Genomic DNA, 13184 nt, shown 5'->3' with positions numbered 1-13184 from the left:
TTAAGAGAAGTTTTGCAAACTGACACGCCTGGTTTCCAAACAACTCCCAGTTGGCATTTAGCTCTGAAAATGATATTTATGGATGAATGCCCTCAACCCAACGAGGCAGCCTTGCCCCTGGGCTGCAGGTAGCTTCAGACGCATTGTCTGCTCAAGGACTCTGCCTGGACTGCAGAGTGATAGGATTTTTTGGATTTTCTTTGGATTTTCTCTCCCAAGTGGAGCCATATTCTCCTTCCTCCCCACCCCAGCTGAGAACTGGAAGTTCAATGTGGACCACGGACCAACATGCCCCCTCTTTAGTGGCCATCCGGCACATGCAGACATATCTGCCTGACCGACCTCACTTGCAACGGAGAGAAAATCTGCTCTGACCTTCTGCCACACGAAAAGCAAACGAGAACTGGCTGCGGAGTGAAACATCAATTAACGGTGTGCGGCTCAGCCACCTCCAGCTCAGTTCATTAGTTATGCTTCCTGTCACAAATGCCAATGGAGTTTAACAGCTTGTCAGGAGTTATGTCTCGTCTACAGCTGATTAGGTTGTACGGAAACAATAAAATTGTCAGAAGGAAGCACGTAACAGTAAAGCCTTTTTTTCTTTGCAAACCTGTCTGCACTCTGCCCAGGCACGCTTTTGTCTCCAGTTATTTCTCCCAGGAAAGCTCCACCCGCGTCCGCGGTGCAGAGCCGAGCCGTTTGCCAGCAGCGCCTCTCGGGGAAGGCTCTCGGCAGGCTGCCATCAGAGAGGGACGATGCTGTTACCTTTGGCCCGACAGGGTGGGGTTTTATTGCAATTCTTCCAGCTAAAGAGGACAGGCAACCTCTGCTCCTGCATCGCCTGGAAGGGCCGTACTTCCCTCACCAGCTCCCCTCCCGTCGGCACAGCCCTCCAGTAGCTTCTAAGGGTTTCCCTGAGCAGGAATAATTTTTTCTGTATCCCCACAAATTTCAGAGCCATTTTGTTTCTGATTTTTGTACAGAGATACGGAGGAAGGCAAAGAATTGACAGCCATTTCTCAGCTGGGGGGAAAAAGGGGGGCTCTTCTTTGCTGAGTACCTCTGAACACTGCCCTAATTCGGACGTGGGCCTCGTGCAAGCGGAGTATCATGGCAGGTGTTACTGTGCTCTCCTTAGGAAACTCTCACCCTGGTTGTGATCGGAAGAAGTCCATGGGATTGTCAGAGCCCACCAGCATGTCTGGCAAGGCCCAACCCGACCCTACTCCCTTCCACGTGTCTTGAGCTGGGACAGGTGTTGCAGAGTGACAGCATCCAAATCACACACACTTGTACGCTTCCCGCTCAGTTCTGCGTAATTGCAGAGAGAATAAGTTGCAAAATACAACATTTAAACACACCTTGATTTACAGTAACACTACCTAATAATCATTTCTACCAGACTGTTCCGACTAGATTTTGTCACAGAGATAAAATAGCAGATAGCAGATCTTGAGATTTAGCACTGAATTACACCAAATGAATTTCCTTGGAAGCTTATTTCAAATTGGGTTAAGCAGGGATAGTCACTTAGATTGAAAACGAGTTGAAAAGCTGTAAAACACAGGACTAAAAGGATCACCTAGTTCTGAATCAGAGTCCACTGCAATCTTAAGTAAAAATGCTTTCAAAGCTATACTGAATTCTACCTTTAAAAGAATGGGAAGCAGAACTGGGAGGTAACAACACCGCAAACAAGCTTCAGCAATATCAGCCTTCCCATTAGAGGACCCTGTCCCCACAGATCTCCAAGTGCTTCACACCATATCTTAGCTCTTGAGTAATAAATCCTGAGGCACCTGAGCTGTCTGTCATCTGGAAGCACATTCACAACATTTGCAAGGGATGCTGACTTAGGGCGAGCTGATAACCATACAAGGTAAAAGAATACAGGTGGATTTAGAGTTAGGAGGAACATGGACAAAACACAATAGCAGTATTCCATTTAGGAGAGATATGAACTAGTACAGCAGAGATGAAAAGCTATCTGAAATATTGATAAACTGTAAGGAGAGATAAACTTGAAAAAAAGTAGTACCTGTACTGTAAAAGATGGACAGCCTGACTTGAACTGGTGGCAAGATCACACCATTAAGGAAAAGAAAATTCAACTTGGGGGTAAAAAGCTACAGTCTAAAATGTCCCTAGTCACACTAAGACTGCTGGAGTCTAAAATTTCTCTAAAAAAATCTAAAGCCAAATGGTTTCATGGGGTATACCATGGGTATTTCTGACATTGTCAGCAAGACATTAAACCAGAATCCATGACATCTCTTGCTTGAATAAATAGATCAAAGTTTGTGTCAGAGTCAATTCCAATTTTGGTAATGTATCTTGCACACCAGGATATGGTATTATTCTTTACCTCCTGCCTTGAAGGGTTGGATAATATTGCCATATGTTGATGAATAATTGCCACACTATACCCCAGGAATATTTGCATTTTGACGGGGAATAAAGCAATTTCTGTACATGTAAGTGCATGAAGTACTTACAGACTCCTTTACAAGGAGAAGCACATTATAAATACAAGATAGCATTATTAACAATTAAAAGTTATGATTTTACTTTTCTTTCATTCCGGATCCAAAACTAATTCGGTCTTCTTTTTAAAAAGTAATTTTAAAAGCAAAAGGATAAAAATAGTTATCAATAAAAATGAAAAAGTCCAGCTGAGATGCTGCTCACCAGAAAAGATAGCAGAGATGGGTTATCATTAATGTTTGCGCAATGTTTAGCGCCGAGAGAAGGACAGAGAATTTTATGTAGACCTCTCTCTTCTGGAAAGAGGAATTTTTATTTTTATTTTTTTTTAGTTGCACACATTAGGAAAGAGAGGTCAAGTTTGAGGTCAGTTGCTATTCTGGTAACAGCACATCTTCAGCAGCTGTAGGATTTCCCTATAAGTAACAATAAGGAAAAATTTGATTGTACAAATAATTTGTAAACCTACATTATTCAAACTTTCCCTTTATCTTGTTCTATTTCACTACCAAACACATCTATCCCATCTGCCTCCTAGGACATTCAGAGTCAGACTCTGGAAATGCTGTTTTCTATTGACAAACAGAGCTATTAAAGACAGTCCTATTCAGCTGTTATTTGCAAAGCAGAGAGTGTTTTTTTTATAGCAACCTCCTTTATATCTAACCTTTTGCCAAACAGCAGGGTCAGTGTTACCAGCTCACTCTTGACTCCAGCCCTCTCAATATTCAATTTACATGGGGAAGTGGGAAAACAAAGCGGTAAATTTCAACACAGAACTGAAAGGTTTTTAAAGGAAGAGGGGACCAGGGACAGAGCTCCAGAGCCACAAACCGGAGCACAACAGATTGCAGCCACGAACCCTGGCGGGGAACCAAAGCCACAGGTGGCAGAGCTTGGCAGCGCGAAGCCGCGACGCTGCCTGCAGTGCTGCCAACACGAGAACTTGGAGGAGACACTGGTCTGTCTTCACAAGAATTTACACAAAGAAAATAATATGAGAAAATAACAACAGATTCATATACCAAATATACACAAGCAATTTTAATACCCAGGTTGTCATACCACTTTGAGCTGCATCCTGGGCTCAATTAAGCAAGTCACGCTTGGGAAGCATCCAAGAAGGAGAGATCTAGGTATACCTGCAAGCGTGCACGTTGTATGCACATTCAGTGCCTCTCCCCAGAGTCCTTCTAGCCCGTTTCCTAACCTCCTTGTCTGAAATAAGATTTAAAAGTTATTTGGATGGAGGGTCAAACTTTAGTCGGTTAACCACATTCAGATGACCAAAATTTCTTCCAGTCCAGTCTCAAAGACAGTGAAGTTCTGCAATTACTAAACTGCTTTGAGACAATGACACCACAAGATTGTACACTTACAAATGTTTAGCTAACACCAATCTGTAACAAATTGTTTACGTAAGGGGAACTAATCTACTCATGCACTATACACGTCATCCTAAACGGGCATAGGAGAGGTAGAAGCAGCGTCTGGCGGTGACCTCCATCAGCTGGTAGGATGAACGTACAAGTGACTGGACATTGATCATAATCTGCTTAGTTTCTATTAATGGACACACTACTGTGAGCAAAAGGGAAACCCACCATGTCAAGAACAGAACTGGGATGAAAAACATTGATAAAAGTCCACACAGGCAACACAAAATTGCTAGTCATTGCATTTTGAAACTTAGGGGAGCTACAGCATATGGTTGCTTAAATGAAAAATCCAAGCTAGGCCTGTAAGAGGAACACACTCTGTATACATACACTCAATTCCAAACATACAAAACATACCAAAATATTTTAAATAACTGCACATTTCAATTATTCCTTCAAAAACATTTGGTTTTCCATACAGATGCACAGAAACATTTTCCATTCACTCACGTCCCTTTTTACTGTTCCAAATCCATTAGCAACCACACAGTTACATTCAAATATCATTCTGTTGGGAGCTTTCACTCTAAAAAAAGTTATGTTTTTGCTTTCATTGGATTAAAAACATTTTGCTTTAGTGCATTAGCTTGACTAGCCATCTCCCCAAAGGAATAGGGAGGAAAAAAAAAAATATGTAAACATGCTGTTCAGCATTGGGGAGCAGGAGAGAAAGGATACACTTCAATTAAATTTAGACATAAATGAAAAATATTTTTCTATTCAAATTAGGCTGTGTTAGTCTTGGTTGCTGGCAATTATCTGTTCATGAGAGTTGCATACTAACTCATGACTCCAATCATAATGATTTTTGAATCTTTTTTCTTCCCCTATCTTGCAATCACACAAGCTTAAAATGCCTTTATTTTAAGACTTATTTTTAAACAGAAGTTTTAGATCTTTCTATATCAAGCTTCATCTGTAAAACAAACATCTATTACACTCTGAAATGCTGCTTTACAGGCTTTTAATTTAGGTTTTAAACATTATAACATTAGTATCTCTTCACATTTAAGAGAAAAATCTTTCAATTCCGTTGGTAGTAGTTCTCTTCCATTTTACATTTCATACACCTACATCTTTTTCATTTTATAGTTTCCCTTTAAAAATAATTGAGAGTTAGAAGCAAGCCACTATAAGCAAGCACTTAAATGAAATCCTCCAAATTGCTGCTCATTTTATATTACATTTAGGGAAGCTTTCTGTAAAAATTGCTTCTCCGAAGCTTTGACTATTTTAGCATCCTTAAAAGACTAATATGGACAATCAACTTCAGCTTCAATGTTAAAGTCTTCTATATGCAAACTTTGTCCCTTCTAAAGAATGTTGCTTTGGATAACACAGACCATGTGCTGGTGGCTGTCCACAGCTGAAGATGATTCTGGACATATCTTTTCCTTTCCCTTATCCAGTCTCAACCCTTATCCTAATGCAGTTCTGTTAAGTCTCACAACAAATCAGCGGTGCAACAATTTTCAGGTAAAACTGATAGACACAACCAAATAAAAATCCTTATGAGTAGTTTCATAACTAAAACTTATGATTACATACATCTTATATTCCGTAAGATACAGCAAACTGGTGAGTAATGCAAATAGATTTGTCAAAACTCACATTTTTACATTGTATCCTTGACTTTTTTGTGCACCATGCATTCTTGTTCTTCAATTCACAAAGTTCAGCTAATACAATCTACTTATACACAGGGCACGCAAAAATCACTGCAAAGATTTTTCAGGCTCTAAGTTACATGGCATCTTTGTGGCTCATCCGGGTAACAAAGAAAACGGAGCAGGTCTCCTAACCAACACCACCTGCAGAACGATATTTCTCAATTCACTTATTCTATACAAATGCTATAACAGTTTACACCTTTTTTTGCAGCAAGTGAGGTGTTATTACTTATTATAAGACACGCAGAAGAGAGGAAAGTTTACCTGCAGTGTCACAATGTCTTGCCGAGTGAAGGGCTCATCTGTCAAGAGATCCTTGTAGCTCTTTGGTTTTATGTTCAGCTGCTCAACTGCCTAATGGCCAGGTGAAAGATATAGATATTAAAAATCACACTCTAATGAGTAAATATTACAAGTAGACATGTGATGCTACCCAAACCTTAAGATACAAATGATGAAGAAAACAATTTCACCCCTCCATTCTCAATTGGCAGTTGCAGTATTTTCACTGTGCACCTCAACAGAGATGAGAAATGAGAAGCCTTTATTTCATCTCTACCCAATTCAAGCTTTTTTCTTAAAAAAAAAAAAAAGAAAAAGAAAAAGTAATTTGCATTCCCTACTTATACACACGATTTTAACCAAATTCATCTTAAAAGTGGTGCCAAAATAAAAAGCTCCGCTTGTAGTTTTCTAGGTCAAGTATTTTACAGATGGTGTAAGACAGGCAGCTTTAACAAGGGGTCCATATCTCCCTCTCCCCATCAGCACCTCTCAGTGAAAGATGCATGTTCCAGGTCAGCTGGGACAAGAGCAGACGCAAAACTGCATTAGTCCCTCATACTCTATCCACCCCCTCCCCTGCTTCTAGCCTGGAACAACGCTTATGTTCACCTGAAAAAATTAAATGATGCTCTACAAAGCAGCAGCATGTTACTTCATAGTAAGAACCAATGTGGAATAAACACATTGTTCTTACGATCAAGTGCATCATGTGGACAGATGACTATGGAGGTCTACCTGCAAAAACACAGCTTCAGCGTTATTCACCCACATGCCCTCTCGTCTCCTCAGATGAAATTGATAGTATTTTTCTAGTAACTCCAGAAGCCCACACATGAATTCTGAGCTTATAGTAAATAGATAAATGTTTTGTTTCAAGTGATATACCCCATGAGAATAAAACCCTGTTGACAAGCTTCTCTTTAGGAAGCATTGTACTATAAATACGACAGACTGAGTAACAGTTTTACAACATGGACAAGCATTTAACAGACTACTCTAAAATCATTCCTGCTTTTAATCACAGCAATCAAATCCTCAAGTTTCCAGAAGGAACAGAAATATTTTCTATTTTAACCTAATCTTGGCCATTCTTGAAACTGGAATGAAGTCTGTTCAACTATGACAGAGTAATTTTTCAAAAACGTGATAAATCTAGCCTTTTCCCTGTTTGAAAGTGTTTCAGCTTTTTGCCTCTCAATATCCTGAAGCTCTGTAGGAATTTCCCATCAATAAATTTCAATAAGCAGATGTTTCAATGTTCAGACTTTTTACAATAATAGATATGGATCCATTAACTGAAGGATTTATCTGCTACTGAAAAATTAATAACACTTGCTTTTACAGTAAAGGTTATACAAACAAACAAAAAGTTACAACAGGAATTCCACTTGGGATCACACAAATGTTCACAAAACACCAATCAAACCATAGCTGACATGTCTACTAAGGCATTTTCCCCACTCTTTCCCCAGCTCCAGTTAAAATACTCTTTCTTATTCATTGATGTGAACAGACAGCAGGCAATTTGTGTTTTGGTGATGACCGATGATATTAGAAAGAAGACAACAGAAAATTTGTTTATTAATTCAAACAAAGAGCACATAAAAGCAACACATTTTGGTCTACAAACCTCTACAATATTTGGTCCCATACAAATTAATTATGGAAAAGACTTTAAAAAGTAGCTTTTAAATTGTATTCTGAGTTTACTGATATTCTGAAGGCACAAGTGAGGTGACAGTTTGTGTGGCCAAGACATTTCATGTCCATGTGAAAGCAGTTCATCTCTATATACTTTAATTTCCTTAGCTATAAACAAGAATAAAACTTACCTATCTTTGTAAAGCTGTTTGTGATCTTGAATCAAACGCATCAAGAATAAAATATTAATAAAGAAATGCAAAAGAGAACTTACCTCATAGGCAAACACATTTCCAGTTGTCTTGATGGCCACAATATGAGAGTTATTGGTGAATACAGTAAACAGCACTGGACAGTGGTATTTACCTGATAAGAGCGGGGAAAAGTCTGAATTTGGCATAAAGCCCTCATGATTGTTTTAAAATACAGAATAGCTAGTTTGTTATCTTTGTGAAGAATATTTACATTCCTTTTTAACATAAAATGCAACTTTACTGTCTATTTAGTGTTGTTTTAACTCATGCTCCGATTCTTCAGTGCTAAACAGAAAAAGTAACACGTAAGAGAATTATAACTCAGGAAAAGGAAATACAGTTTTGAAATCTACTGCCCTCAATCCCCCAGCGCAAAACTTCATCCAACATGCTTGATATCTATGAAGTCTCACAATATGATTATTATTGCTGTAATCAAAGCTCTATTGAGAGCATGAGCCTGTATCTTCTAAGTGCCCAGTGCTCTATTTTCAGCATTGCTCTTAGCAATACAAGTTTAGTTTATACCCAACAAAAGTTTACAGCAGATGATGCCCTTTGAAAGCTGCTGTGCTTTTAAGAGACGAGAGCATTTTGCATTCAAATGTGGCAAGCAGAACTCCATTAAATCTGAACACGTTATTTGATAAGGAACCCAGCTTCTGCTTTAATCAAGCTGTGAATTTTCCCAAGAGGGTCAGCATAAATATTAAGCATGTCAACAACAAGCAAACTGATGGAAGCCAATGGATGAGGAAAAATAAAAATGTCTGGATGAGCTCAGCAGAAAGCAATTAAGAGAAGATTATTAATACTTGATCAGTTTGCTAGACTGGGGATTTTGGGTAAGGTTTGGAAATAAGTTAGGCCTATTTGATTCTTTTCTTCCTAATTACCATCTGAAAATCAAAACCAGCAGGGAGACCGGAATATATATTGCTCACAGCACCTGCAAAGACAGCGAAAGCAAGCACCTACCGAGCATTTACCTATTAAGGAATCAGCCAGAGGAGATACTCTAGCCTCCGACATGCAAAAGCAAGTAAAAGTTTGGGTTTATTTTTGTTACTGTCACTAGAGCTGAAGGAAAGCCGTTACCACAAAGGCCTGAAATTCAGGAGAAAGTTTAGAAAGGACTTTCTAGAAGTGGCATCAGGGTATGGCCCAACTGATGGATACATAAACACACTAGTGAAACATGAGGTCTCATTTCAGCTGCATAAAATAAAGCAAATCACCATGGTTTCCCTTTTAGCAAAAGTGAGGCTCATGAGGGCACATACATGCTGTTGATCTGTATAGAAGGTGTTCAGCTAAAGAGGCATCGTTGAATGGAAGAAACTGCAATATCTGAAGGCCTTTTTTATTGGACAGGTGTGAACAGAAGAGATCCTGTATACACAGCAATATTTCTACATGTTATGTTTTAAAGAAATGTTTTTTGATAGACCAGAACACAATATTTCTATTCTACCTCTTTTATTGTGTTTTCCCTTCATCTGTTAATGAAACAACGTGCATTCTTTTTTTTTTTTTTAAAAGGGGAAAGGATTCTGAGACTGCATGACTGCCAGCTTTCCACCTCAGCATCATTAACTGGACTTCTTTAAAGAAAGCACAATATCACAGTATCTTTCAAAAACCTTGGCCACAGCAACTAGTGACCATTCTTAACTCCCGGCTCTTGAGATATACAGAACACAAGACTCAGCAGAAAGCCATCAGCTACAGCAGTCTGAGAAGAGACCATGACCTATGGACTTTGGTAGGGTGAGGAGACAAGTGCTCCAGAATTTTATTCCCACCTGATCCTTGTCACTCTCACTTCAAAAGAATCATTATCTGTCTCACAAAAGATGAATTCATCTCAATTCTTTTCTTTTATTCCTGATATCCTTTCTTTGACGTCAGGTTTTATATCTTTAGCCTGCAGAGATAAAACTCAAGGCTGCTTTCTTGCATGCTGCTACTCATAAAATCCCACGTGTTCATTTAAGAATAGTTAATTTTATAAACAAAAAGTTGCTCAAAATCAAATGAATAGCAAATAATGCCACAAATAAGTTAGAAAAAGATAACACAGTACAGAAATTCAGCCATTTCTGATATTTTTCCTTACAGTAAATAGTACCTTACTGCAGTATAGCTATAGCAAAGTGAAATTGTTGAGTAGTTTCCAGCTCACCAGTGTAAAGACAACAGAAATGGGGCTTTAAAGATAAACAAGTTGATCACAGCAAGCAGTTATTCTACTCAAAAAATAAACATAACAGAGAACACAAGCTACATAATTTTACATGAGTAGGAGACAAACAAGGTTTTATTAAAGCGTGCACTAAGAAAAAAAACCAAATTTACTGCACTTACCTTCACTGTTTTTAGCAAAATTTAGCTTTATAAGTGATTTGGCATCTAGTTTCTACAGAAAATAAAACATGAAAAAAAATTTAATCACAACAGAATCTAACCATGGAAATAAAAGGAAACTGTGACATTAGTGTTGGTACTTTAATATTACGTAATTAATTAACAATAAACCGCAAGTCATTTGGATCACAACAACCCTGGAAAATTAACAGTTATAGACAGCCCACAAAAGCAAGGCTCAAGGAACCTGAGACCTGGAAGTCGATTTATTTACAGTGTTGTAGTTTGATAAAGTACAGTGCTAAAACAAAGTGCATAAACTTGAGAATTAATGCAACTTTGTCTTGGCGCAAATCAAAAGGGGAGTTAGCATGAGAAGGTAAGAGGCAAAGATTATTGCTGCCGCCCAGAAGGGACAATTCTGAAAGGATCTCTGATGAAAGTCATAAGGCCAGAAAACTATTTTGGCAGTCAAGCTTATTATTTTTTCCTGAAGTAGCTATCATCTTTCTTTTCCTTTAGCAAACTCATAGTGGAGCCCTCATGGTAACTAATAAAGTGCTGGCAATAACGAAGAGAAGCAGAGGTGTGACTTTGGGGAACCATGTTGGGGACACTGGGGCGGTCTGCCAGAACGCAGCTTGGCAATGGCTAATTCCTGTAACAGCTCCATGGATTACGGGACTGCGGCAACAGCCGATGGAGGGAGATCGCACAGGTGGATGCGGAGAGGTCAAGGCCCTCTGATTCAGACAGAGCACCGCAAATTAAACTAACTTCCACACTGCGCTGGAACGATTTACACGGCCTTTTGGGCTGTCCTCTCTGCAGAAGGACCTCCAACGCAGGCTGGGGAGAGCAAACCGTTCTGGAAGACCAGGCTGTGCCCTCCTTGGAGCCTCCCTAACACATGAAAGCCCTCAAACGTGTCCAAAGTAAAGGTGCATTTTCAGGAACGTGATGGGGCAGGCCCACATATGCCAGTCATGCGAGAGGGCCAAGATGCAACCCGGACACCGCGGTAGCGTGACGGGGCACACCAAGACCGTGGGAGCTGCCCCAGGTCCCCCCAAGCCTGCGGCAGGAGCCGCCAGGAGGGACAGGCGGTGCTCGGCTGCGGCATCCAGCCAGACACAAAACCGAGCCCAGCAAGCAGCAGGCTTCAAAGCTGAGTCAGGATCTCAGGAATAAAAAAAGCCCTTTGATTGTATCAGCTGTCAGAAACAGTTTCACTGCCAGATTCACCCTTAAAAGCACACGGAGCACAGGCCTTTTAAAAGAAACAATCAGTTCTCTTCTCAAAACACGCACCTGAATGGATTAGGGATGTTCTTATGACCCAGACAGCTCTTTATAAACAGACACGAGCGGAGACCTGCCAGCCGCGGCGCCGACACTGCTAGTTCAATCACTGGGGCAAACAGTGATAACAAAACCGTGTGACGCTAAGGCAGTGGGTTTTCTATGTCTAATCAAACCTCATATTCCTGGTTCAGAGCATACACGCTATGACAGCTGCATTTGTTCCCTTGCAGGAGGGCGCTTCTCCAGTTGTTTTTAGTCATCCGGCAGGCTAATTTGCTGCCAGGAAGGTAACTATCTCTCTGGTTTATTAGCAAGAGGAACAACAAGAGATGGAGGGCTAGTAGGAAGAGGATGGGGAAGGGAAGAGAGAGGCCAGAATGGATGATATTGGGTCCCATAGTTAGGAGATGCAAGACCAGTATGGTTGGTTTTATTAAATGGATTCTCAAGGGAAAAAAAAAAATTCATCTGCACACTGCTGGGATAGAGAGAGATACAGCAAGGCAACAGCAGGTTCTCAAAGGACTAAGTGAATACAGAATTTTATTCATTTACTTATTTATCTTTTTACTAGAACAAAATTGTCCAAGAAGTAGTAGGGAGATAGCAGAGGTGCCAAAATGAACATACGATCCTGGACAGATCTGTTCAACCTAAACAACTTTTTAGCACAAAGCAGCATCCATCTGTGCACGTGTTGTGGAACAGCCCAAAAATTATGTTTAAAAAGAAAAAAGCTTCTTTGGAGAAGTGACCTCTGCAAACACTGACAATTTAAAAGAAAGGCTTTTAAAGCATCTTCCTGGCAGACTTCAGCTATCCCCAAAACATGTGAGCAGATCATCTTTAAACAAAAATGCAAACAGGTCTCCAGGAAAGACTCCAGCATGACTGAAGATTAAGCTTTACACCTTGACAGAAATTTAGTGGAACAGAGACTAAACTGCTGTACAGACTTTAGAGGTAACAAAAGCTGCAGTGCACTGTTTCATCTGTCAAAGCAAGATGTGTCGTTACAAGCGCTGCCAAGCCCTTGGACTTTGTGCTCTGTACTCAAGGAAATAGTACAGCATTTCAGGTCGCACCTTTCCATAATATGGAAAAGGGTTAGTTTTTAGCCTCAGTTACTCATGGTGCACCAGTTGCTTATGCTGCTATCTGTTCCCCTCTGAGACCAGCTCTTATACAGTCTTGTGTGTTAACAATAGATTAAAAAACAGCCATTTTCATTTAAGAGTTGAAATGCATGCATGACTCGGAGTCTCCTTCCAGGAGGAGAGCTTCACGCTGGAGCGCTGTCCGGACACGGACGTTTTACCGCCTCAGACCAGCCTCCTGTCAAACGCGTATTAAAGAAGTGACCTTGGCACTTCAGATCACCCTTCAGCGAAGCTCTGTCCTCCAGCTCAGGTGAGACCAGCTTTGCGCTCGAGCACGGCCTGCTGCCGCCTCATGAGGCACCTCTCTAATACTTACCAAGGATGTTCTTTGTGCAAGCTGCTTACGAAGAGGGACAGAAATGGACTGCGGGTTGTATATGAGAAACTAGACAAGGAGAATATAACTAGGGCTACACCTGAGAAATATTTTTAGAAGTTGATTGACATGTCTAATGTGTGGAAAGACAGGATTCGTCAATGTCTTTGGAGCACCAAAACAGTAAAAATGGGCTCTGATGGGCCACAGAGAGTTCCCAGGGCCGACAGAGGCAGCGCCGTGCCCAAGGCAGGGCTGGCGGT

General features: G+C 40.4%; 1 protein-coding gene across 1 annotated transcript in view; it reads right to left on the bottom strand.

Annotated features, from left to right (window-relative positions):
- The window catches only part of PPIL2 (peptidylprolyl isomerase like 2), a 78468-nt gene that overhangs the window by 51033 nt on the left and 14251 nt on the right, over positions 1–13184 (bottom strand). The window contains exons 6-8 of the mRNA XM_064522134.1: positions 10141–10192; positions 7794–7885; positions 5858–5947 (exon numbers count right to left, since the gene is read on the bottom strand). Of these exons, the coding sequence (XP_064378204.1) occupies positions 5858–5947; positions 7794–7885; positions 10141–10192 (234 nt within the window). The remainder of the gene's footprint in view (positions 1–5857; positions 5948–7793; positions 7886–10140; positions 10193–13184) is intronic.

Source organism: Dromaius novaehollandiae, chromosome 17 (assembly GCF_036370855.1).
Source record: "Dromaius novaehollandiae isolate bDroNov1 chromosome 17, bDroNov1.hap1, whole genome shotgun sequence".
Classification (NCBI taxonomy): domain Eukaryota; kingdom Metazoa; phylum Chordata; class Aves; order Casuariiformes; family Dromaiidae; genus Dromaius; species Dromaius novaehollandiae.
The sequence above is the reverse complement of the archived record's forward strand: the minus strand, read 5'-3'. Positions and strand labels throughout refer to the sequence as shown.